At 50.8% G+C, this 22,345-nt stretch overlaps 11 protein-coding genes across 11 annotated transcripts; 5 read left to right on the forward strand and 6 right to left on the reverse strand.

Moving 5' to 3' along the window:
• Window positions 1-19: 19 nt before the first annotated feature.
• Window positions 20-1,940, reverse strand: BDV14DRAFT_203031 (uncharacterized protein; the record flags this gene model as incomplete). The annotated part of the gene is made up of 3 exons (XM_073774192.1): window positions 20-575; window positions 634-1,705; window positions 1,799-1,940. The coding sequence occupies 3 exons, from the start codon at window positions 1,938-1,940 to the stop codon at window positions 20-22; spliced, it is 1,770 nt and encodes a 589-aa protein (XP_073625176.1).
• Window positions 1,941-2,752: 812 nt separating this feature from the next.
• Window positions 2,753-4,388, reverse strand: BDV14DRAFT_178912 (eukaryotic translation initiation factor 4E). Its single transcript, XM_073769655.1, has 3 exons — window positions 3,907-4,388; window positions 3,778-3,849; window positions 2,753-3,720 (listed from the first exon to the last, which is right to left on the reverse strand). Exons 1-3 carry the CDS (start codon window positions 4,102-4,104, stop codon window positions 3,253-3,255), a joined length of 738 nt encoding a protein of 245 aa, XP_073625177.1. The 5' UTR covers window positions 4,105-4,388; the 3' UTR covers window positions 2,753-3,252.
• A 167-nt stretch (window positions 4,389-4,555) lies between these two features.
• On the reverse strand, window positions 4,556-5,837 carry BDV14DRAFT_110715 (Mpv17/PMP22 family protein). The gene is made up of 5 exons (XM_073765669.1): window positions 5,663-5,837; window positions 5,537-5,591; window positions 5,338-5,443; window positions 4,939-5,244; window positions 4,556-4,889 (listed from the first exon to the last, which is right to left on the reverse strand). The coding sequence occupies exons 1-5, from the start codon at window positions 5,671-5,673 to the stop codon at window positions 4,843-4,845; spliced, it is 525 nt and encodes a 174-aa protein (XP_073625178.1). The 5' UTR covers window positions 5,674-5,837; the 3' UTR covers window positions 4,556-4,842.
• A 217-nt stretch (window positions 5,838-6,054) lies between these two features.
• Window positions 6,055-7,723, forward strand: BDV14DRAFT_178917 (40S ribosomal protein uS5). Its single transcript, XM_073769656.1, has 3 exons — window positions 6,055-6,440; window positions 6,582-6,839; window positions 6,911-7,723. The coding sequence occupies exons 1-3, from the start codon at window positions 6,174-6,176 to the stop codon at window positions 7,166-7,168; spliced, it is 783 nt and encodes a 260-aa protein (XP_073625179.1). The 5' UTR covers window positions 6,055-6,173; the 3' UTR covers window positions 7,169-7,723.
• BDV14DRAFT_110745 (NADP-dependent oxidoreductase domain-containing protein) lies at window positions 7,704-9,319 on the reverse strand. The gene is made up of 6 exons (XM_073765671.1): window positions 9,010-9,319; window positions 8,883-8,961; window positions 8,660-8,800; window positions 8,491-8,604; window positions 8,211-8,405; window positions 7,704-8,138 (listed from the first exon to the last, which is right to left on the reverse strand). The coding sequence occupies exons 1-6, from the start codon at window positions 9,166-9,168 to the stop codon at window positions 7,843-7,845; spliced, it is 984 nt and encodes a 327-aa protein (XP_073625180.1). The 5' UTR covers window positions 9,169-9,319; the 3' UTR covers window positions 7,704-7,842.
• A 355-nt stretch (window positions 9,320-9,674) lies between these two features.
• BDV14DRAFT_110743 (ADP-ribosylglycohydrolase family protein) lies at window positions 9,675-10,894 on the reverse strand. The gene is made up of 3 exons (XM_073765670.1): window positions 10,642-10,894; window positions 10,310-10,589; window positions 9,675-10,255 (listed from the first exon to the last, which is right to left on the reverse strand). The coding sequence occupies exons 1-3, from the start codon at window positions 10,800-10,802 to the stop codon at window positions 9,704-9,706; spliced, it is 993 nt and encodes a 330-aa protein (XP_073625181.1). The 5' UTR covers window positions 10,803-10,894; the 3' UTR covers window positions 9,675-9,703.
• A 641-nt stretch (window positions 10,895-11,535) lies between these two features.
• Window positions 11,536-15,537, forward strand: BDV14DRAFT_178923 (uncharacterized protein). The gene is made up of 2 exons (XM_073769657.1): window positions 11,536-12,556; window positions 12,620-15,537. The coding sequence occupies exons 1-2, from the start codon at window positions 11,554-11,556 to the stop codon at window positions 15,115-15,117; spliced, it is 3,501 nt and encodes a 1,166-aa protein (XP_073625182.1). The 5' UTR covers window positions 11,536-11,553; the 3' UTR covers window positions 15,118-15,537.
• Window positions 15,538-15,906: 369 nt separating this feature from the next.
• On the forward strand, window positions 15,907-17,923 carry BDV14DRAFT_178926 (syntaxin). The gene is made up of 5 exons (XM_073769658.1): window positions 15,907-16,292; window positions 16,388-16,493; window positions 16,556-17,016; window positions 17,066-17,345; window positions 17,398-17,923. The coding sequence occupies exons 1-5, from the start codon at window positions 16,287-16,289 to the stop codon at window positions 17,451-17,453; spliced, it is 909 nt and encodes a 302-aa protein (XP_073625183.1). The 5' UTR covers window positions 15,907-16,286; the 3' UTR covers window positions 17,454-17,923.
• Window positions 17,924-18,773, reverse strand: BDV14DRAFT_178930 (BolA family protein). Its single transcript, XM_073769659.1, has 3 exons — window positions 18,492-18,773; window positions 18,302-18,408; window positions 17,924-18,210 (listed from the first exon to the last, which is right to left on the reverse strand). The coding sequence occupies exons 1-3, from the start codon at window positions 18,597-18,599 to the stop codon at window positions 18,036-18,038; spliced, it is 390 nt and encodes a 129-aa protein (XP_073625184.1). The 5' UTR covers window positions 18,600-18,773; the 3' UTR covers window positions 17,924-18,035.
• Window positions 18,774-18,845: 72 nt separating this feature from the next.
• Window positions 18,846-21,333, forward strand: BDV14DRAFT_178932 (acetyl-CoA synthetase-like protein). Its single transcript, XM_073769660.1, has 5 exons — window positions 18,846-19,413; window positions 19,483-19,781; window positions 19,840-20,744; window positions 20,792-21,021; window positions 21,085-21,333. Exons 1-5 carry the CDS (start codon window positions 19,062-19,064, stop codon window positions 21,123-21,125), a joined length of 1,827 nt encoding a protein of 608 aa, XP_073625185.1. The 5' UTR covers window positions 18,846-19,061; the 3' UTR covers window positions 21,126-21,333.
• Window positions 21,334-21,581: 248 nt separating this feature from the next.
• On the forward strand, window positions 21,582-22,276 carry BDV14DRAFT_203042 (uncharacterized protein; the record flags this gene model as incomplete). The annotated part of the gene is made up of 4 exons (XM_073774193.1): window positions 21,582-21,741; window positions 21,794-21,929; window positions 22,032-22,088; window positions 22,150-22,276. The coding sequence occupies 4 exons, from the start codon at window positions 21,582-21,584 to the stop codon at window positions 22,274-22,276; spliced, it is 480 nt and encodes a 159-aa protein (XP_073625186.1).
• Between the last annotated feature and the right edge of the window lie 69 nt (window positions 22,277-22,345).

The following is a 22,345-nucleotide window of genomic DNA, read 5'->3' on the forward strand; positions in this document are numbered from 1 at the left end:
TCATGATAGTCATGAAAGCCTAAAACGCAACTCCGATTTGACCGCGGCCCTTCTCAACACCTCCTTTGCTCACAAGCTCACTTTCACCAATCCTTGCCTCGTTCTTATCACCCTTACAACCGAGCCTCACATCCCCTAGAACAATTCTCTCCGAACCATCTTCTCTCCCCCGAACTGTACCCTCACCAACCTTCCTCCCCTTCTCTAACTTCACAACCCTCAACTCCCTCTTCAAATCAACCTTCCTTCCCACAATAATGCCCTTTCCCTCCTCACTCTCATCCCTAATGAGTCTCGGGAACAGCACAGATACGCGTCCCATACACCCCGCCAGATAAAATCCCGCGTCGACGCAGTCGTCCTTGAAATTAATGCATTTTAGGCGCTTCGGGTCGAACCAGTGGAGGAAGGGATCTGCGTCGACGACGATTCCCGTTAGGATTAGGGTTCGGATAGAGAGACGGTTGCGTGTGGGACCAATTGCCATTGCGCGGATTTTGGACTTCTCGATGCAGTGTTTGTCTAGGTATGCTGCGCGGCCGTAGGACTTGTGGAGTGTGCCAGTACCTGTTCCGCTTTTCGAAGTCAGTATAATGTCCCTTTTTGTTGGCGAGAGCATCTGAAAGGGCATACTAATAGACCGGTTCTCCGTATGTAGCTTTATCCAAGCGCCATCCACCCTTGATATACGGCCATTTATAGGCTCGACGAAGGCGGGGTGGTAGCGCCATGCCGAGTTCTAGCTCCTCGAGGTTCGGGTTTACCCAGGCTGCTTGGAAGATGTAGCTTTGGTAAGACTGCATCATGCCTGTGATTTTGAGGGAACGCAGGTTACGGAATGTGCAGAGAGGGGTCATGTCGGAGAGGGGGAAGAGGGAGGGGTCTTCTTCTTCTCCTCCCTCTTCCTCCCTCCCTTTGACAAGGTCTTTGGTTTCGATATTGATGTGGTGGTTGTGGTTTCTGTCTTCGGTGGTCTCATCTGAACTTGTAGTTGTAGCTTTGTCCGAAAGCGGCACAGGCCAGAACACGTCCAGCCCTAGAGTTCGGCGGTTCTTTGGTAGAGCAGCCCATAGGTGTCCTCCACAAAATTCCATGAGCGGATTTGCGGGTGTTGCTTGATCTGGAGTAAAATCTGGGATGTCGCTGACCGGTTCTTCTTTCTGCTCCTCTTCAGCGTCGACTTCAACTTCTTCCTGCACGGCTACCTCAGACAACCCCTCCTCCTCCTCGCTATCCTTCCTTCTTCCTCGCCCCGTAAATCTATTCAACGTCGCCCTAATCATCGAGTTTGACCGACGCACCTCACCTGTGACCGCAGCCGCAACACTAGACGCGCGACCACGAGTACCAGGGCCTCGAGACCTAGAGTGTGAACGGGATCGAGATCCTGAGGGTACATATCTGCCCATCCTCATCCCATTACCACGGCTAGTAGTAGTAGATACGGCTGAACCACTGCGTCGGAGACTGTTCAAATTCAGTGCATCGCTCATGCTAAATCGGCGAACTCGTTTCTTAGTCGGAACGACAGCGTCAATTTCCTTGTCGGCGTGGACCTCCTCGGCTTCAGTGTTGGCATTGGTAGAGGCTACTGTAGAGACCTCTTCGTCTGAATCTGCTGTTGTAGTTGTCGTCGATAAAGCGCGAGGCGTCTGCTCTGGGCCGATGTTGAAGGGGAACCTGGTGTAAAGGTTTTGATCGTGGTCTGGAGCAAGTTAGAGCTCAGGCAGTTCCATTACCTTGGGACAGGATATGATTGTAAAGGAGAGAGAAGAAGAGCCGGTGGGAGTGAGCTTACCAGCTTCAATCTTATCATTCGTATTCTTATTCCAGTTCTCTGCATCCTTCCAGAACTCCTCGCCTAAAAGCGATGCTTTCCAGTGCGCTGGGAAGTCGTCGATGCCGTTCGCTTTTGGGTCCATGGTGGTGTCAGTGGCCATGGCGATCAAAGGTTGAGCGAGCATTTGGAAGTTAAGAGAGTAAGAGCTTTCGAGGAGGTGAGTGAGTGAGTGAGAAAGAGAAGGAATAGAGGAGAGGTCGAGGAGGAACGCAATGGAGCATCAACAACTCCTCACTCCGAAACCACTCCAGAATCGTGCAGTTCGGTCTTTCAGCAGATAGCAGGTGGAGTTATTTCTCCTGTTGAGCTCTGAAAAATCCTTCTAGTGAATAGCAGAGAGGTCAGAGAGCTTTCCTGGGTTCTGTGAACCTTCCCTCTGGAGCAGATATTCATACACAATGCGCCTTGCCTACTCAGCCAGGCACAGTGCATCCACAAGAAAAGCCAGCGACCAGAAGATCCTCTCCGGCAGAAGTATCATATAAGATCCTCCTTTAAGGCTCGAGAACAAGCAACATCCATTTATCTATCCATTCTTACGGCCAGTCTGGCCCTGCATTTTGCCATCCTCATCAAACATCCTCACATCAGCGGGGCCGGTTCTGTTCACACTCCACAGACCAAAAAGCGGCCCCCGCCCTACGACAGGGAACCTGGGGCGGTTATGTAGAGTATTTATATGACTTGCATTATCTATCCCGGCATGAGCAAAACAGAAAAGAAAGCCCCAAGCGCTAGGGTTTTCGGGCTGGCCTATCAATGGGGCGGTTCACGTCGGGTTGTGCATAAACGGATGTAAATATATATTTCGCTTACCGGAAAGCATTCCGCATGCTTTAGCCCCCGAAAGGACATTTGCGATATTTATATGCAAGGCTATCACGAAGCACAAGGTTTATGGGTGCTAGACACTCGGTTTTGGTTTCAAGTCTGAACATTGCTAGTCGGTTGCCAGCAGCTTAGTACAGTGCTTATCCGCCAAGACTTCTCTACACTACGTCGGAGTTGCCCAACTACTCAGCCTGTCGATACTTGAACCAGTCGATGAGAATACTAGATGTATTCCTAAGCTAGATTGACAGCAAGTACAAACGTAGTTATGGAACTCATGATTCGGCTGCCGTTGCTTTTGTGATGATCTCGCAACGCTTTGCTTTCTTCGGACCCATAAATATAACTCCAATATAAGTGGTATAGACTCGTCAAAAATAAAGCATGAAAAGGTAAAAGCTGGTGTCTACTAGCAAGTCATCAACAGCGAATCGAAAGGGCTCGGGTGCAGCGCTTTTCTAGAGCTCGCTTAGCGCAACTCATGCCTACACCCGTAACCGGAGCATGTTCCGTCATTTCATCTCTTGAAACGAGTTCAGAACTCATGATTCGTCATAAGAGCACTGTCTGTCATGAGAGGCTTAAACAGAGTACTTGGCCTTGGCCCTTGTGCTACCGCTGTGGGCGCTGTCCGTGTGTCCTGAGAACTCCACGCTGTCGTTGGGGCCGACGCGTAGAACCTCCTTGAAGCGACGACCAATGTTCTCGAGCACTTCTTTGCCCTGAGCAGGTGTGCGTCCGTTCTTGTCACCGGGGATGCTCTTTCCGACGGTTCGTGTCCAAAGACCAACACGGTAGAAACCCTTGCGCACGTTCACAACAACACCCATGACCTCCTGGTCGCCATCGCTCTCGAGGGTCTCGCCGATTGCCGCCAGCTGGGCGTGGAGCCACAGGTCATCGATGGGAACCGAGCGCTTATCCTTGAACGAGAACGACCACTTGCCGCCGTGCTTGTTTTGTGGGTCTTCCCACTCGGGGCGAACGCCCTTCTTGAAGAGGTGGTAGTCAGCCTTGAGGCCGAGCTCGGACGTGGGAGTAATGTTGTTCTGAGAAGACAGATGTTAGTACAAGAATCCATGGGATTATCAGGTGAGAATACATACGTAAATGCCCCAGAATTCCTCAACCGAGTTGAAAGTCACGACTTCCTTCAAAAGGTCGTTCCAGTTGTCGCCCTGTTATTCCGAGCCAGTGAGCACAGACCTTCCAACGACAGACCGAGCGTGTCCTACCTTGCCACTTGGAGGCTTCGTGAACCAGAGAGTCCACTCGTGCATCAAAGGGTGCTTGACGTTGAAGTTATCAGGGTCGTGGAAGACGGTAACGACATCGCCGTTGGCCTTCTCGGTCTTCTCTTCAGCGGAAACCGCGGGCGGGGCCGTGTTCTCGTTCGTCACCGGTAGGGGAGCGTTCTCTGCGACAGCGGCCATTATGACTGAGGTAAGGAGAAACTGATTTTAGATCGAACAGGAAAGACGTGAGCGGTGAGATTGCGTTGAAGGAGGAGGGGAGCGGACGGTCGTTGAAGGCGAGAAGTCTCGGTGGGGGAGGAAAATTTGTGTTGTCGAGGCCGTCAAGGAAAGTGCAGCCCAAAAGTGAAAGGTAAGCGGAAAGCGGCCGTGAATGCGCAACAAACCACGTAGAAGTCAAGTAACTGCTCCAGGCAGATTCACGGTACAACAAGGTATTGATGGACACTGCAGGTATAATGAGGTTTCTTCGATCGTTTTTTGAAGATTGGCCGCAGCTGTTCCGCTTTTCCTTTTCGGGCGGACACTCACCGATCACGGGTCTTATTGGCTACAGGGGAAACCCTAAGAACATGGAGAAGATGGAGAACTCAAGACATTCTAGACTTAGAAGATCATATTGATATAAAGTGAACATGCATCTGATTTAAGTTCTATTGAAATCCTTGAAATCCTATCTAAACAGAGTGCGAACCTTGCTGAACCTTGCCGTACATGTCTATCAACCGCGGAAACTTTTCCCAAACAATCCTCTATCAGTGAGCTAACTGTTACACGCAAAGGGAAGATGAAGGCGAGTTGAAGTAAAAGTGAAAAGAAAACGAAGAGAGTATGCCCGCAGTTCCGAGGGGGAAAATTCGGTTGCGTGGCAAAGGGTATCTCCAAGCGCAATCATCAAAACCCGAACTGACGAAAAGTCTATTCAGTATCTCCGCTGTTCATCATGCTCAAGAAGCAGTTCCAGCCTAGAAAACAATCAGCATTGGTCGGAAAACCAGGACAAGCAACACGTACCCAGAGAGATAACGTTGACCACGAGCACACGGAGATCCAGAGGAACAAAGGCGAAGTTAACGCCCTGGACCAAAGGCCAGACCATAAGGTTAGCCTTGAAACTGGGAGGGAAGGTCGTCTTCCACTTCTCAACCGGGTTCACGCCCTCCATGATGGCCATGGAAGACAAGAAGCAAGTAAGCTGAATGGGCGCAAAGAGTAATTGATCAGCAGCAACACGAGCGAAGATGGTGGCCTTGTTGCTTTTCAGAACAATGTTGCGCTGCAGGAAAGCGAACCAAGTCGTCGCGGCGGGACCAAAGACAGCTAGATCGGCGTTAGCTCGTAAGAACAGTAATATGACGAACATTATTGAGCAAGGCGTAGATCAACATGATGTAACGGGGCTGTTTCACTCACCACCACCGTAGAGGGCCATGCGCCCTGTCCTTGCGAAGTCATGCTTCTCGAGACCCCTGCGATCGACTGCCTGCTGCGCCAAAGTGTCGCCAGCTCCGAATAGCACCTGTGGAGCGATTGTCAGTTATCGTAAACTAGACAGACAATTGACCGAACGATTTGAGATCAATTGGCGATTTTCCGGAGTAGAGCGACGTACAGCGCTGGTGACACTGGCTGTGAGGATGGGCTGCTTTGCGAGCTTCGACTGGTACCTGTAGGATAAGAACAATTAGACGGGAGTTCCGATGACGAACATGGGCAAGTATAAGCTTAGCGCACGTACCACCGCAACATTGTTCTGGTTGTAATGGGTCAATTGAGAGCAGGCAATTGAAGGGGAGACGATTTCAAGGAGAGATGAAGAAAAAGGTGTCAAGTTGACAGGAACAGGTATAAGAAGAACCAGACAACCCCAGACCGCCGATAAGAGCTGCTCAGCATGACCTGGGAAACAAGCAAAACCAGCGCCACTGCCCGCAATTATTGGAGCGGACGCGCCCCGACACGGTAATCCGCCATCACATGATGCAATCCCTTTCCCCGTAACGCGGGCACGGGTCACGGGTCTAGAGCGGGTTACCCGATACGGACACCGCCTTAGGGCTCAGGGTTGGCGGTGGTAGGGCAACTGCCGGGCCTCGCTTAGCGCACCCGCCCGCCAATTTTCCGTTGGCTGCCAAAACATAGTGGGTGTGGATAGCAAAAGAGAAATCGACAACCTCGACGTCGACAACACCTCCAACGACACCCTCCCGTCCGGTTACCCTTTCCAATCCGGCACATTCATATCCAAAATGGCTGACGCTGCTCCCCGTGGACGTGGAGGATTTGGCTCCCGCGGTGACCGTGGTGGTGACCGTGGCCGTGGCCGTGGCCGTCGTGGCCGTCGTGGTGGTGGTAAGGAGCAGGAGAAGGAATGGCAGCCCGTCACCAAGCTCGGCCGTCTCGTCAAGGCCGGCAAGATCACCAGCATGGAGCAGATCTACCTCCACTCTCTGCCCGTCAAGGAGTACCAGATCGTTGACTTCTTCCTGCCCAAGCTCAAGGATGAGGTTATGAAGGTACGGGACCGAAATTTTCTTTGCGACGGGATATTTGCGCCGAGGTGGAAAAAAGGATCGACAATTGGGAGGAAATGCGCAATGGGAACCAGAAATGGAATTGGAACATGCAGGAACGCGCGCTGACAGCTGCGTCTATAGATCAAACCCGTCCAGAAGCAGACCCGTGCCGGTCAGCGTACCCGTTTCAAGGCCGTCGTTGTCATCGGTGACTCTGAGGGCCACATCGGTCTCGGAATCAAGACCTCCAAGGAAGTCGCTACCGCCATCCGTGCCGCCATCACCATTGCCAAGCTCGCTGTCCTCCCCGTCCGTCGCGGTTACTGGGGTACCAACCTCGGTGAGCCTCACTCTCTGCCCGTCAAGCAGAGCGCCAAGTGTGGTTCCGTCTCCGTCAGAGTATGTCGCAAACCTATACCTTGAAGATATCGCAAAACAAACAGAATCGTTCTCTAACACATGATGTATAGCTTATCCCCGCTCCCCGCGGTACCGGTCTCGTTGCCTCCCCCGCCGTCAAGCGTCTCCTCCAGCTCGCTGGTGTCCAGGACGCCTACACCTCCTCTTCCGGTTCCACCAAGACCCTCGAGAACACCCTCAAGGCCACCTTCCTTGCCGTCGTCAACACCTACGGCTTCCTCACCCCCAACCTGTGGAAGGAGACTAAGCTCACCCGGAGCCCTCTGGATGAGTTCAGTGATGTTCTGCGCCAGGGAAAGAAGTACTAAAAGTGTGGTAATGAGGATTATATCTTAAATGCATGACTCGTTTTCTTGATTCCACTATGTTCCTTCGAGTCTAAAAACACATCTCAAGACTTTTCACGGCTTGGGAGATATTTCTTTCATTTCATGACGCCTGCTATGCGACTACGGAGTTCATGATGTAAATATCTGGATGAGATGGTGTATGCGTGCGTGAGTGTGGAATGGAGATCTTCTGCCGGTCATTCAGTGGACGATTTACGACTAGATCTCATCCCGGGGCTTCATGCCCGTAGATGCTTGTAGTCAAAATATTGAGGGGGGGCTGACAGTCAGCGCAAGAATAAAGTACTCTCACTAACTCCACCCATATCAAACCACCTACGGGGGCCCAGAGCAACTCCTCCCCGATTCGGACGCAGATCACGATCTCTAGGCTCAGACATGGAAACCGAATACGAATTCTACCCAGCCTCAAAAGTATTCAAACAGCCCATCAATACCTATCTATACCACTTCAATTCCAGTGTCTACGCAACCTCTATATTTGCACTCTTACCTTAAAGTCTTCGACTCAGCATCAATTCATATCCACAAGTGGAAGCTCTGTTCATATATATATCCCACTAACTACAGTGCAGAATCTCCACCACCTCCAAGCTTAACCTACTCAACCGACATCACTATTAAAGACTCATTTAATGCCCAACAAGCGCCTGATTAGGAGCCCCATACCGATTCCCCTTCGGCTTCGCACTATCAATAATTCTCCTCATCTCGCTCTTCTCCTCATTCGAGAGCACAATTTCACGACTGGCCCAGTTCTCCTCGAGCCTAGCTGCCTTCGTCGTACCGGGGATAGCAATCATGCCCTGAGCCGCGACCCAAGCCAGCGCGATCTGCGAAATGCTGACGCCCTTCTTGCCGGCGAGTTTCTTGATTTCTTCGACGATTGCGCGGTTCGCGTAGAAGTTTTCGCCTTGGAATTTGGGGCCTGGTTTGGTTGTTAATTTTCTTTTCTTGCTGCAGTGGAAAACGGTGTGGGAGAATGTAGCGGAGGACTTACTCGACCGTCTGAAATCATTCGGCGCAAAGTCGTCTGGTGTCTTGTAGTCGAAGTTATCGACTAGCCAGCCGTGGCCGAGGGGGCTGTAGGCTACGTATGCGATGCCGAGCTCCTTGGCTGTGTCGATGAGACCGTCTGTTTCGTGGAGGGTTTCGAAGGCGGAGTATTCGGCTTGGATGGCGTCGATTTTGGCGACTTCACATTGACAAATATTAGTATATCATGCTGATCGTAACGAAGAGCAAAAAATGGGCCTTGTTTTGCGATAGTTGGGACATACTTGAGTTCGCCTTGCGCAGCGTCGCTGCTGAACTCTCTGAGAGCCCGATGTACTTGGTCTTCCCGGCCTTGCGGATTTCGTCGAGGGCTGGGATTGATTCTTCGAGGGGAGTGTCTTGATTCCGGTCAATGGCTCGTTGCATGAAGGAGGGGTTTCTCGGGAAGCATACTAGGATCAATACGGTGGAGATAGTAGAGGTCTGGGGTGAAGCCGAGACGCTCAATGGTGCCATCGATGTACGACTTAATGTGTTCCGCAGAGTTGGTGACGCCGCCGCCGCCAAAGATATCGAAACCGCACTTGGAGGCGACTGATAGGTAGAAGGGACATTGGTTAGCCGGAGTATGTTTCTCTCTGTCAATGGCACGACGATTGCAGGAGGAATTGCGTACTGAAAACCTTGTCGCGAACGTTGTGCTTCCTGATAAATTCACCGAGAAGTTTCTCGTTTACACCGGCTTGATAGACGACCTAGCTCTGTTAGTGTTGTCATGAGAGGGTTGGAAAGTTGCGACTTACAGCAGTGTCCCAGAAGGTGCATCCGAGCTCAATGGCCTTCAACAGGACAGGCTCGGCTTGTTCCAGGCTAAGGTTAGAGCCCAGACCAAAGCTGATGCCCATGGCACCAAAGCCGGGAGAGGGGACGTGAATATCAGCGAAGGGAATTGTCTTGACCATTTTGACGATTTATAGATGTTCGAGTACTCTGAGAAAAGTTGAACTCCTGGACCTCAGCTGGAAGGATGGCGGGGTTTATGTCCCATGCTGTCGTCGGGTATACTACGGAGAGATCATGAAGCTTGGCCAATATCTCCTAAGTCCGACGGACATGGCTTGTCATCAAGAGAGGGGAGTTGTTGTTCTGTTCCACATCGCACGACAATGACGTTGATTGGTAACTGGATGATGGTCGGTTTCCCCACCAGATGAGGCAAAGGCACTGCTACTTGTCTGGTTCGCGCTAATTGCTGACACTTGCAGATGATCCAATGCACGAATAGTTACAGAACTCTGGTGGCCTTATATCGAGTGGCTGGATGTCCTCAAGGTACGGAGATAAACGAATTGCATCGGATGATGCAAAGGCTTAAAGCCATCTTCATGCCTCATAGCTGCGGGGTTTCTTGCAAGATAATAGGCAGACTGATCTTATAGATTACCGAGTAGGAAGGGAAGCTGGTGCTACCAGTTTCGTCGTGGCGTTGGCAAAGTATCACTGGCCAAGAGAAGCGAGACCGGACGCAATCTCCTCAATAACTTCCTTCTTTTGCAATGCCTCAACCCACCGCGATGGTATCTCTCCCATCCCGTAAAACGCACCCGCCAGGCCCCCATATACTGCACCCACGGTATCCGCATCGCATCCCAAATTTACAGCCCGCAAAGCTCCACTCTCAAAGGTTGATGTGGTGAAGAATGACCACAGGGCAGCTTCAAGCGTGGATAGAACGTAGCCCAATGAGTCGATGTCGTGCTCAGGAGTTGCTTGCCAGTCTTGCAGACTCTTGTACCGAAGAAGCCGGTCCTTGATCTTGCTGTCTCTAAACATCGTGGCTGCGACCTCTGCAGCAAGGTCCTCCTTCGTCGCGTTATTCATGGCGCGCACGATGAGTTTGGTGTAGATCTCACAGCATTCTGCGCATGTCGGATATGGGTGGGTGACATCCGAGGACGCAGCAGCGTTTTCCAGTGCTTGGTTTATGTCGCGAAAGTATACGAGACCAATTGGGGAAACGCGCATGAGAGAGCCATTGCCACAGTATTTCTGGAGATGTCAGTCGACTGACGGATCAATTGAAGTAAGGGAGAAAGAACCTGCCTCACGCTTCAAAGCCTGGTCAATTGCAGACTGGCCAGCCTCATGGCCTGCTGGGTCATCCTTCTGGATACCGGGATTTCGAATAAAGTATTTTTGCCAAGTTCTCAGCGCTTGGGCAGTGCAGAATCCAATATCAAAGCAATGCCCAGTAGCAGAAAGGTAGCCATTATCGTGCCATTTCACATAATTGTGAATAGCGGCTTGGACGACGAATCTGCCTTGCGAATCAATGAGAGCCTTGGCAAGGCACAGTGTCATAGAGGTATCATCAGTCCATGTCCTGAAGACAGTAAGTATGAGTTCTTGCCAAGTGATTGTTGAAGGGCGCTTACCCCGGCGGGACGTCGAAGTTGAAGTTGTATTGAAAGTCGCTCACGGGCTCAAAGCTGCCCCGCGGCTGAAACTCGACTGGTCCTCCCAAAGCATCAACAACCGCCACCCCAAATACTGACCCTTTGATTCTGGACTTGACGATCTCAATTTTTGACTTCATCTTGAGTTGTGTTACCTGAATGTTGGAGACTGCAGAAAATGACGATCGACTGCAGACGTTCAGCAGTCCGTTCAGCAGGCAGCAGAACACAGCCACAGTCAGCCTGGCGAACACCTAGTCAACAATCATCATCTGCCGGGCAAAATTCCAATTTCGATGTGCCTTGAATGTCGAATTCGCCCAAATGAACGCGAACCCGGCTGTCATGGTATCTGGATTGAAGGAAGTCTGCCTAATGACAAGGATACCGCGAGTCGCATCACGGGCAAATGGGCCAAAGGCTGAGAAGCACTGGAGATACCACAAGGTTCTTGAAAGTTACCCCTGCATTGGGGAATGGGACCTTGATTTGACGGGGCGACGTGAATCCTCCCGCCCCCCGAAAGATGGTTACCTGCCGAAGTGCAGCCTTTCCATCACGTCCTTGCTAGGCGGCGTTTGAGCAAAGAAAACGAACGATGTTAGAGACGACAATTAAAAATACCTGAGACCAATGCACTGTCTAGGTCAGGATGGGCACAATCGCTCTCGTTTGACTGCTGATGAATTGGCAATGTTTGGGGTTCGTTGCTTTTTCAGAATTAAGCGCCCAATGCAAACTACGATAGGCCATCGCCGTCTAATCAAACACCGTCTGCTCTAGCCTTGAAACGCCATGTTTCGGTCTGGCCCCCTCCACCAGGCTTGCAAGGGTACTTTTGAAAATGCTCGGATATAAAATGGACTTACACCGCCAGGAGCAAGAGGCCCCATGTCTACCTTGACTTGTACGTCTAGCAGCCTAGACCCCCACAACTCTATGCCAAAACTATCTCATCGCGACTTCGGTATGCAATACGTCCCAGCGCGCCCAGCAGATCGCAGACAATTCACCATCGGCATAATATGCGCCCTTGCAGTTGAAGCGAGCGCCGTCAAAGCACTCTTCGATATCACCTACGACACGTACTCTAAATACTACGGGAAGCCAAGGAATGACCCGAACGTGTACTTTAACGGACGAATGGGAAATGAAAATGTTGTACTTTGCAAATCACCGAGATCCGGAAAGGGCGCCGCCGCAAGCGTGATGACAAGTTTGCTGACAGCCTATCCGAATGTCGACAAAGTCCTCGTGGTTGGAATCTGTGGGGGATTGCCGTCTATTTCTGGAAGGCGCCAGCGATCCCTAGGCGACGTGATTGTGAGTGATAGCATGATTGTTTACGACTTTGGAAAACAGCACGCGGACGGATTTCATCTGGCGGACGACACACTGCATATCCATAAGTTCGCTGAGGCCGCTTTGATAGACAGCTTCAACATGTTTGAAGTAAGACAGGAGATGGAGGTTAAATTAGCAAACCACCTTCTTCAGCTCCGATACAACCAAGCTTGGTCAGAGACAGAAGCGGCCGAAGATGATCAAACGGCAGCGGCGCACACCGATGCCACCGATTCTTCCTGGCGGGGATCCTTACCAAGGAGCACTGGCAACATGAAATCGCCGAAAATTCATATCGGGCGTATGGCGTCGGCAGACAGAGTCGTAAAATCGGAAGTGCATCGCGACGATCTGGCGAGAGAGCACGGCGCCATTGGCTTTGAGATGGAGGGTAGTGGGATATGGAACCATAAAGTGCCATGCATCATTGTCAAGGGTATCAGTGACTGGGCTGATCATCGCAAAAATGACGATTGGCACTTTTACGCCGCCGCAACCGGTGCTGCCGCAGCCAAGGTGCTCATTGAGTATCTAATGCCGAATGAAGACTGTTAGTATCAATCAATGAAGCCAATGCAAAGAACAATGTATCTTTGCTAATACGTTCTTGCAGCCGAGGAAGACAGGTATTGGATGGTTCCATTCCCCAGGAATACCGATTTTGTGGGTCGCGAACGTGAGATCCAACAGATCCAAGACATGATTTTATCCCCTTACGGCCCCTCAAAAGTAGCAATTTCTGGTCTAGGAGGGGTTGGTAAGACCCAAATCGCTCTTCAGATGGCTTATCGGGCGCGGAAGAGGAACCCTGAATGCCCGGTGGTCTGGATTCCATGCACCAGCGTTGAAACCATCGAGCAGAGCTATGTCAGCGCCGCAAAGGTCCTGGGATTGGATACCACCAGCCCACTAGAGGCAAGGGAGTATTTGGACGCCCAACTCACTGGTGGTTTCGCCAATCCGCTCCTGATACTGGATAATGTGGATGATCCTGCAGTGTGGGAATTCCTCAAAAATAACCTTCCGCGAAGTCGGGAAGGCCGCACCTTGATTACCACGCGCAACCAACGAGTGGCAGTAGATGCCGCGTCATCTCACATCGTGACCATAAAGGCGCCAGACAAACAAACTGCAATTGACATCCTATCTAAAAAAGTCGAAAACAAAGCCTTGCTCACAGACCGACACTCGATGAGTAATCTTCTTGAGAAATTGACATATCTTCCACTTGCTATTATACAAGCGGCATCCTACTTGAACAAGAACCCGAACATAACTTTCCCAAGATACATGGAGCTTCTCGACGGCCAGAAACCACGAACCGTGGACGTGCTTAGTGCGGATTTTATGGATGAAGGGCGTTATGCCAATATGCCGAACCCTGTTGCTACCACATGGCTTGTTTCGTTCAAACAAATACAGAGACTCAATCCCTTGGCCGCCGAATACCTACAGTTAATAGCGTGCGTCCACTACCAGGGGATCCCACAAGGCTTTCTTCCTCCCAGTGAAAACATGGCGGAGCAAGTCGATGCTTTAGGACTCCTCGGCGCTTTTGCTTTCATCACGGTGCACCCAAAGACAGGCTTCCTGAGCTGTCATCGCCTTGTGCACCTGGCGACTCGAAACTGGATGAGGCAAAACGAACAGTTTGAAGAGTATTTGGACAAGACTCTCCACCACTTGCATTGGAAGATTTTTTGGCGTAATCCGACGGAGACCCGAATCCTGCAACGAGATTGCCTGCCCCATGTCCTCTCACTATTGAACGAGAAAGAACTTTCAAACGAGCATGGCTCTCGACGAGGCAACAACTTCCAGTTGATTTACTTTGTGGCAAAGGCTCTGAAAAACGAATCAAGGCATCGCGAAGCGCTGGAGTTCGATCGTGAAGTTCTGAAGATGCGCAAGGAGGCACTTGGAAAGCAAAATACGGCCACTTTATCCAGCAGGCTTGATCTTGCAGCAACATACCAGATTCTAGGGCGGCTAGAAAACGCCGAGAAGCAAACGCTGAAAGCTCTGGCAGGCTTCAAGGAACTTCTCGGAGAACATGAAATCGAGACAGCTAATGCCATGGGAGCCCTTGCACATTTATACAAGCTCCAGGGGCGTTTCCCCGAAGCAGAGGCATTGGATCAAAAGACGCTAGAGATTTGGAAACGAGACCCTTCCGATAGTCATGTTGCTTCCGCTCAAATGGAGAATATGGCAAACACATACGATTTGCAGGGAAGAAGATGTGAGGCTGCAGCTATTCGTTCAGGTATACAGAAGTCAGACCAGCAGATGCTCAAACCCGAAACACTCGATACTCTGGATAAGATAATAGCAGGGGTAGCAAAGTCTCGCTCCTCACCGCTCCTGGAAACCGCGCAGGGATTTTTCGACAAGTTGATTTTGATGGACTGGCCCGAATCCAAGCAGGCGGACGTTTTCGCTTCTGGAGACCAGATCGTGCGTCTCTGGTTGAAGTTTCAAGACCCGCACAAGGCAGAACAGCTGGCAACACGGTTGGTCAAGAAAGCCACAGAGCTGCTTGGCGAGCGCAACGAAACCACGATCAGAGCCAGATCCACTTTGGCCATGGCATACATGAGCTCAGATGGTAAGCTCCCCAGGGCGGAGGAGTTGATGCTCAAAGTACTAGCAGACCAACGAGAGGTCATGGGAGATTCTCATATTCCAATCTCATCAACCATGTTTGCTTTGGCAAACATATATGCGCGCCGAGGACGGCTAACGGACGCCAAATTGATGAAGAAGGATGCAACAAGAGTCATAGTGAGAGAAGACGTACTGAGCCCCAACGATCCTCAACTGATGGACAACATGTTCGTCTTTGCCCGGCAGAGCGCCAATAGCGGCGCGAAGGAGGACGCCATATACTTGATGGACAAGGCCGTACTACTGGCCAAACAGTTCTTGGGCTCGGATGACCCCAGGACAAAAACCTACGTCGCATTTCTTGCGAAGCTACGAGAGACGAACCCAGTGGCCCCGGCAAATCAGTCTCAGTCTGCGTCACCGGCGCCAGAGAGAAGACGGCTTGTCGACAATTTCCGTCTGAGGAATTTGAGTGATAAAACCCGGAAGTTCTTTCGAGGATGATGACTACGTAATATGGTAATGGTTTATTTGAAGTCATGAATACCTAGGAGAGGCGTTTGATTATTGGAGATGTGAAGTATCTTGTCAAGAAGGCGGCCTTCTAAATTGATCGCTCGACTAATCAACAAACTTGTTATTCCTTGTTACCTACCGAGACCCAGGCAGTCCAATTTCGTACCTGTAGCGCTCTGTACTTCCGTACTGGGAGCTTGGAGGCTCCCATCGCGGTTTTTTGATTAGGTATGGTGGTGGGTACCAAGGCTGGAGCAGAGAAGAACCTTACCAAGTTACCATACCAAGTTACCACCACTCAGCCGCACGCCCCCAGTGGCAGTAACGGCGGTAGAGGGCGACGCCAATAAGAGAACATCACTGCCTTCCTCAGGCTGCAGAATACCCAAATGAGCCTCGTGAAGTGATAAAGATAGAAACCGACCATGTTCTAGTGTGTGGGCTATCTGTGGACTTAAAAAGGCTTCTGTCTCTGTTTACAATTTCCGTGTGTCAATAAGGGGACCCGACAGTCGACGATCATCAGTCTATTTTAGGGGTCCAGCTTAAGCGCCCTCGAACTCGAAGCTCAACCTGAACCAACCCAAATATTCTTGGTAGACGCTGCACGAGACAGATAAAACAACGAACTAAATCAAGGGACTGTTCAACGTCGCGGCGAAATAGTCTGCGACCGAGCGGCGCCTGCAAGTGTAATTGGTGAAGGGGAGATTGCGAAACCCCCGGGCAGCGCTAAGCAGCGAGTCGTGCCGCCAGCGCGCCACTCTTGGACGGACTGCGTGGCCGTGCTCACTGGCTCAGCCTCTCGTCTCACTCTCGCCGTCCCGTCATCGTCCTCAGGAGCTGATTTTCTGTTTTTCCCCTTCCTCTCGTTTTCATCCTCCACTACCTACTCTCTCCTAGTTGTCGTCACTTTTTCAATTCCTTTTCTCTGTCGCATTTCCTAATTGAACCCTATTTCTTCATCCCGTCGCTTCCGCCCTGCCGCATTCCACCGCGGTCGCTGCTTCGCGCCCTCCGCCTGTCCCTCTTTCCGCGGATCCGGCCAGTGTCCACTGCGCATACGGCATCAATTCTCGTTTCGACACTGCATTAAACGGGGTTGTTATCTTGATTACCTGATATTCTACTTTGCGCATACTCAAATTACCTTCACAATGAGTGTATGTGTATAATCTGAACCTAGAAGCGGGCTAGCTGCCCCTATACAGCGTCTAGGCGCCCTGTACCAGCAACGGTTCACTAACACCATCGACAGTACGGACAGAGTTACAACAATGCTTACCCCGCCTATGGGGAGCCTCAACAGAACCCTTACGGCGGCAACCAGGGCTACGGTCAAAACCCCTACGACCACGATGTTGGTAAGCGCGGCGCGACTCTGCGGACAAAAAAGCTACCTCGACTGACTCTCTCGGTTAAATAGAGATGAACCCAGTTCAACCGCGGACTGCCGACCCGAACGCCCTCTTCAACGAGATTCAGAAAATGAAGGAAGGCATTGCAAGCATTCGTGAGCTTAGGGAGAACCGTCTTGCCGTAGCCCTGAACGCCCAATTGGAGGCCAACTCGCAGCGTGAAGACCAGACTGCGAGCGCCGCCGTGAATGAGATCCAGAGCGAGATCATGACAATCTATCGGAAATTGCTCGACGACGTCAAGAGGGTCAAGCAAACTCCAGGATCTGCCAACGTCCAGACCCAGCTCGAAGTTCAAGGTCGCAACGCCAAGAAGGAGTTTGACGAATACCAGAACAACATGTTGACACATAGAAGGCGACTGCAAGAGCAAGCAGTCAGACGGTGGATGACGGCGAAAGGCTGCTCCCAAGAGGAAGCACAAGAAGCGGTGGCAAGTCAGGTAGACAGTAACGTGCAGGCTTTCCAGGTACTCAAGATTCCTAGCGCACGCGCAAACATATACTTACAAATCCTAGGTTACCGGTAACAGATCGAGACTAGCGAACGATGCACTCGACGCCAATGCTGCGCGCCACAAGGATATCGCGAGCATTGTCCAGGGCATAACAGAATTGGCGGGGTTGGTCAATCAACTCGCCGAGGCTGTCCAGCAGCAAGATGAATCTGTACGACAGATTGATCAAGGCGCCGAGAATGTTGCTCAGGATCTTGGAAATGCGAACGTGCAGCTTGGACAGGCCGTCGAGAGTGCGCGCAAGGCTCGCAGATGGAAGTGGTACGCCTTGATCATCGTTAGTGAGTATCATCAACTCGACCTCACCTGTTTTATGGCTAACAATGCTTGCAGTTATCATCATTGCCATCATCGTTGCTGTTGCCGTTGGTGTCACGCAGTCGAAATAAGCGTCCTGACAAACTGGTGCTACGTTCTACAGCTGGGATATATCCCTCTAATACTGTTACTTCCATTGTTCGATTAGTTTTTTCTACCTTGTTCGAAACGAATTTGCCTTTGTTTTCCTGGGTCGGTCTGGTTCATGTTGCGGTATCGTCGCTACGCGCACGGTAAGCCGAGCCTCCAGGCCCTCCGCGTCGTCTCGTTCTTCCTTTTGTATTATCCGGCTATACCACGTCGCCTGTTTTCGTTATTGTTTGAAAAAGCATTCTTCGATTCTTCTCAGTCTTGATCCTAAACCCACTGATAGTCATGTGCAGTTGCATCACGCAAATACCCGCATCAAGATGGACCTCGTCGCTGCTCTATCGTGAGTCGATGCGCTGCTCATGATTTTGTCGTTGTGTATATAGTAGACTCTCTTCGCTTGGTCCCCTTGTCCCTTGGCACTAGAATCCATGTAATAGTCAATTACCGTAATAATCTTATTTCTTGCATTGGGTATAAATGTACAGCTCTGTCTTAACCGCCTCCTTCCACTACTCAGCTTAGGATATATCAAGCACCTAAACCTAAACCTAAGCCTGAGCCTAAGCCTGCGCCTGTCTCTCTCTCTCCCTCGCCTCCTCCTCCGGCGTCTTCGTCCTCAACTGCAACGCATGAATCCCACCGTCTCTAGCCATCTCATCTTTCAACAAAGCATACACCATCCTATGTCTCGCAGGCTGCATCTTCGATTGGAACGCGGAGGACGTAATCGTTACACTAAGGAAGGGTCAGCGTTAGAACAATCATCCAATATAGAATAAGAATAGAGATAGAGAGATATTGTAGGAAGGGACATAGGAAGACATACTGGAAATGCGTCTCCTTAGAGGTAACGCCCTGCATGGGCGCATGGTGCGCGTGCAGATGCGAGTCGTTGCGAATGAGGAGGGTTGTTGGGGTGAATTCTTTTGTGAGCTGGTCAACAGGTATGCAGATATTAGCTCTTTGTTTGTTGATTTGAATAGAGGGTGAAGTCGGTCGGGTAGGTAAATGCGCACCTTCTCCCGCATGAGATCTTCCATTGGCGTAGTGGACATTCTGGGGGTTGTTGAGAGGAGGCGGCGGGGGATAGAGGCCAGGCCAGGGAGGGAGGGGAGACGGGGCATATGGTTATTTTGAATGAAGAGATGAAAAGAGAATCGAGGATTTTATTGTCAAGAGACCGTATTTTGCTTTGCTGTACTAGGTGTAATTGGAGACCTTGGTGCTTTCGTTGAGATGTCATGCGATTTCAGCGGGATTGGATTGGAGAGAGCTCCGGAGGTGCCATTTTGGGAATGGTGTGGTTTGGGATCGGCAGGCCGAGGTTGCGGAAGCTCGAAGTATTTATGGTTATGCGTCTATCTTGTCGGTTTTTTTGGACGTGTTTCGTTGACTTGATGATTTGGAATTTTGATAAGTGACTGAGACTGGTCCCCTTTTTGACTTGTGTATCCTATTGCTCTTTGCGCCAGCTTACCTTTCGAACCTCCGAATCGCAGCGACGCATGACATCAACGCAACTTTTCTCCAGCTGCAGGAACAGTCACAGAATCAGGAACAAGACCATGCACTCAATCTAGATAACGATGCACCAACGGACTATACTATCTGCCCCACGAGGCCTTCTCTCTTTCCGCTCAACAATATCGCCCTTCACAACCTGCAAGACATGCAGAACGCGCCTGCGCCTCTCTCCTCTCTCTCCGCACCGATCCCTCGCAACCCTCCCAAACCTCCCTCTCTTCCGCGCGCTGCAAAACCACGACCCGACGAATCTCGCCGTGATCCATAACCCCTCGTTTCGATCATTCACATACAGCAATCTCGTTGCGGATGTCGTCCGCTCAAAAGAACGACTTTCCCAGTCGTGCGGGGGCCGAGATGTCCTCCGCGGGGAACGAGTCGCGTTTCTGGCGGAGAATAGCTATGATTACGTAGGTACTGTTTTCTTGCCTGCCCTCTTTAAGTCAAGTATATTGAATGATAGCTAATTGTGGGTTTACCAAGTGATGCTCCTCTCTATTCTATCTAGCGATGCAATTGCTGTTCCGCTGTCGACTGCTTTTCCCGTCCACGAGCTGAAGTATATTATGGATAATTCGCAGGCGGGGGTGCTTGTTTCTACTGGAAAGTATGGAGATATGGCGAGGCGGATAATGGAAGAGGGATTGGAGAAAGAACCTATTCTTGATGTTCGGGGGAAGATTACGGCTGGTGCAGCGGGCGTCGGGGGTGTGGAGTTGCAGGATATACACGTGGCCGAGGGCGGGATGATGCTCTATACGTCTGGGACGACAAATCGACCGGTATATATTGCCCAATCTACAATCTTGAATTGAGCAGGGCTAACGTGATTCTGAACAGAAAGGCGTTTTGATCCCACAGTCTGCCCTCGCGGCGCAGGCGGCTTCGCTTCTGCGGGCGTGGAAGTATACGCCCGATGACCGATTATTGCATCTCCTTCCGCTGCACCATATTCACGGGACGGTCAATGCGATTCTTACACCGATACTAGCGGGCTCGGCCATCGAGTTCATGTTCCCGTTTAATCCTACGACTGTATGGAAGCGACTTGCTGAGCCATTCCTCCCTGAAGGAACAAAGGACAAGATCACGTTCCTAAATGCAGTACCTACGATATACAATCGGCTTCTTTCAACATTTCCAAGTCTCCCCGTTGAAGGCCAAGAAGCAGCCAAGATTGGAATATCCCCCGAAAACCTCAGATTAAACGTCTCCGGCTCAGCGGCCCTCCCAACACCAACGAAGAAAGCCTGGGAAGATCTCAGCAATGGCAACGTCCTCCTCGAACGCTACGGCATGACGGAAGTCGGAATGGCGCTGAGCTGCGGCCTCGACTTTGCAGACCGCGTTGACGGCAGCGTTGGCTGGCCCTTGCCATCCGTTGAAGTAAGACTCGTCGACACAGACACGAATAAAATAATCCAACCAGGCGATGAAACCGATTCCAATGGCCATCCTCGCGAGGGAGAAATCCAGCTTCGTGGCCCGACCATCTTCCGCGAGTACTGGGCCAACGAAGTAGCTACGAAAGAGGCTTTTGTTGACGGGGATGATGGAAAGGGATCGTGGTTTAAGACAGGCGATGTCGCTATTCGCCAACATGTTGAGAATACGGGACATGAAGCAAGTGGAACTTGGGCCAAGGGACCAATGTACTTCATCCAAGGCCGACGCAGCGTCGACATTATCAAGATTGGCGGCGAGAAAGTTAGTGCTTTGGAGGTTGAGCGGGAGTTGCTTTCTTTGTATGCTATTTGACCCTTCTATCAAGCTTACGCTAATATCCATATAGGCCCCAGATATCTGAAGCAGCAGTCGTCGGCCTCCCATCAGAACAATGGGGCCAAAAGGTCGCCGCCATTGTTGTTTTGACCCCCGAAGCCGAGAACGCAGGCCGCAATGGGAAGCCTTGGGGCGCTATGGATATGCGTCGTGCGCTGAAGGATCATCTTGCGGGATATAAGTTGCCTTCTGAGATGAGAGTTTTGCAGGGTGCGATTCCGAGGAATGCAATGGGGAAGGGTAAGTTTTCTTGTTCTTTCTTTCTAAAAGAGTTTATGTAACGAAGCTGACTTGGGGATATAGTGAACAAGAAGATGCTCGTTAAAGAGGTTTTTGGTGTTTAGATGGGCGGTTGGCTGCTTGCTAGGTTAGAGTGAGCGAGCAGCGCATTGGCTACTGGGGATTTTGTACGAGTATTGGTATAGAGAACAGCGCATAGAAGTTAAGCCAAGCAAGAGAACTGGTGTTTCCTGTCTAAATGCCCTCAATCAGTAACAGAATTAGAAACTCCTCACTTGAACTCAACTTTCAAAACATGCAACACAAACTGACCTTCCTTCCTCTTGACTTGTTTCTCTTCCATCCTCTATATCTTTTCCTCTCCTGCATTTTCCACTTCTCTTTCCTTATCTACTGACACCAACACATACCCTCCTGAGTACATCGACACTAGCATTGAACTAGCAACTAGGTATCAAACTTGAGAACCCTTTGCGATAGACTTGATCCGTAAGAGTGGCCACTCAAGAACCTCACCCGCGATTGTTATGACTTACACTTCCGACCAAGCACAGAGCACAATGTCGGACGACTGCACCAAAAAACCGTGCAGCAAGCTCGCGCTAGGAACCATGGTGGAAATCGCAGTTCATCTAGCGCAGAACGGTATCACCGTTACCCCCAAACCCCTCACAGAAGACGCCAACGCCAAAAACGCCTTGGAGAACATTGCTTGGAAGGGTAGAAGCGATCATAGTTACGCTATTCCGCGCCTTGGACCGTGCAAGTGCAGATGCTGCCAATCCTGGCAATGTCAATGTCAAGAGGGATACCAGAGATGACCTCTCGACCGACATTATCTCGAAGATGGATCGTCTCCGAAGCGTCATGAGCGGGGTCGGAGATGGGGGTTTGGATGCCGTCGAAGGGTAAGTAAGCTATGCAAAGCGAAGCATATGGATCTTGGCTGGGCTCGGATTGAAATGGTTGGGTACTGATGTTGTTTGTTGTTCTATCGGCAGATCATGAAGGGGACTATTTTATGAGGGATGTCTGATTGGGACAATTGATGCCTGGAGCTTTGAGGGGTAAGTGGTTATATCTTCTGGGATTGAGTAATGATGTTGTTCTGCTGACGGACCTCAACAGAGGCAATATGCACAACATGGGGAAACAACACCTAGCTGATACCGCAATGGACGCAAGTCTATGCCAGTGTGAGGTCGGAAGCAGTGAGGATTTATGGGAAATGCAGTTGAATAATCACTCTACTTGAGTTGAGATCTAGGTGAATGCCCTTCGGTACCCGGCATTAACTCATCGCATGCGTAGCGACGATCGCCAT

The sequence above is a fragment of the Aspergillus stella-maris genome (genome assembly GCF_047715825.1).
Source record: "Aspergillus stella-maris strain CBS 113639 unplaced genomic scaffold BDV14scaffold_54, whole genome shotgun sequence".
Classification (NCBI taxonomy): Eukaryota; Fungi; Ascomycota; class Eurotiomycetes; order Eurotiales; family Aspergillaceae; genus Aspergillus; species Aspergillus stella-maris.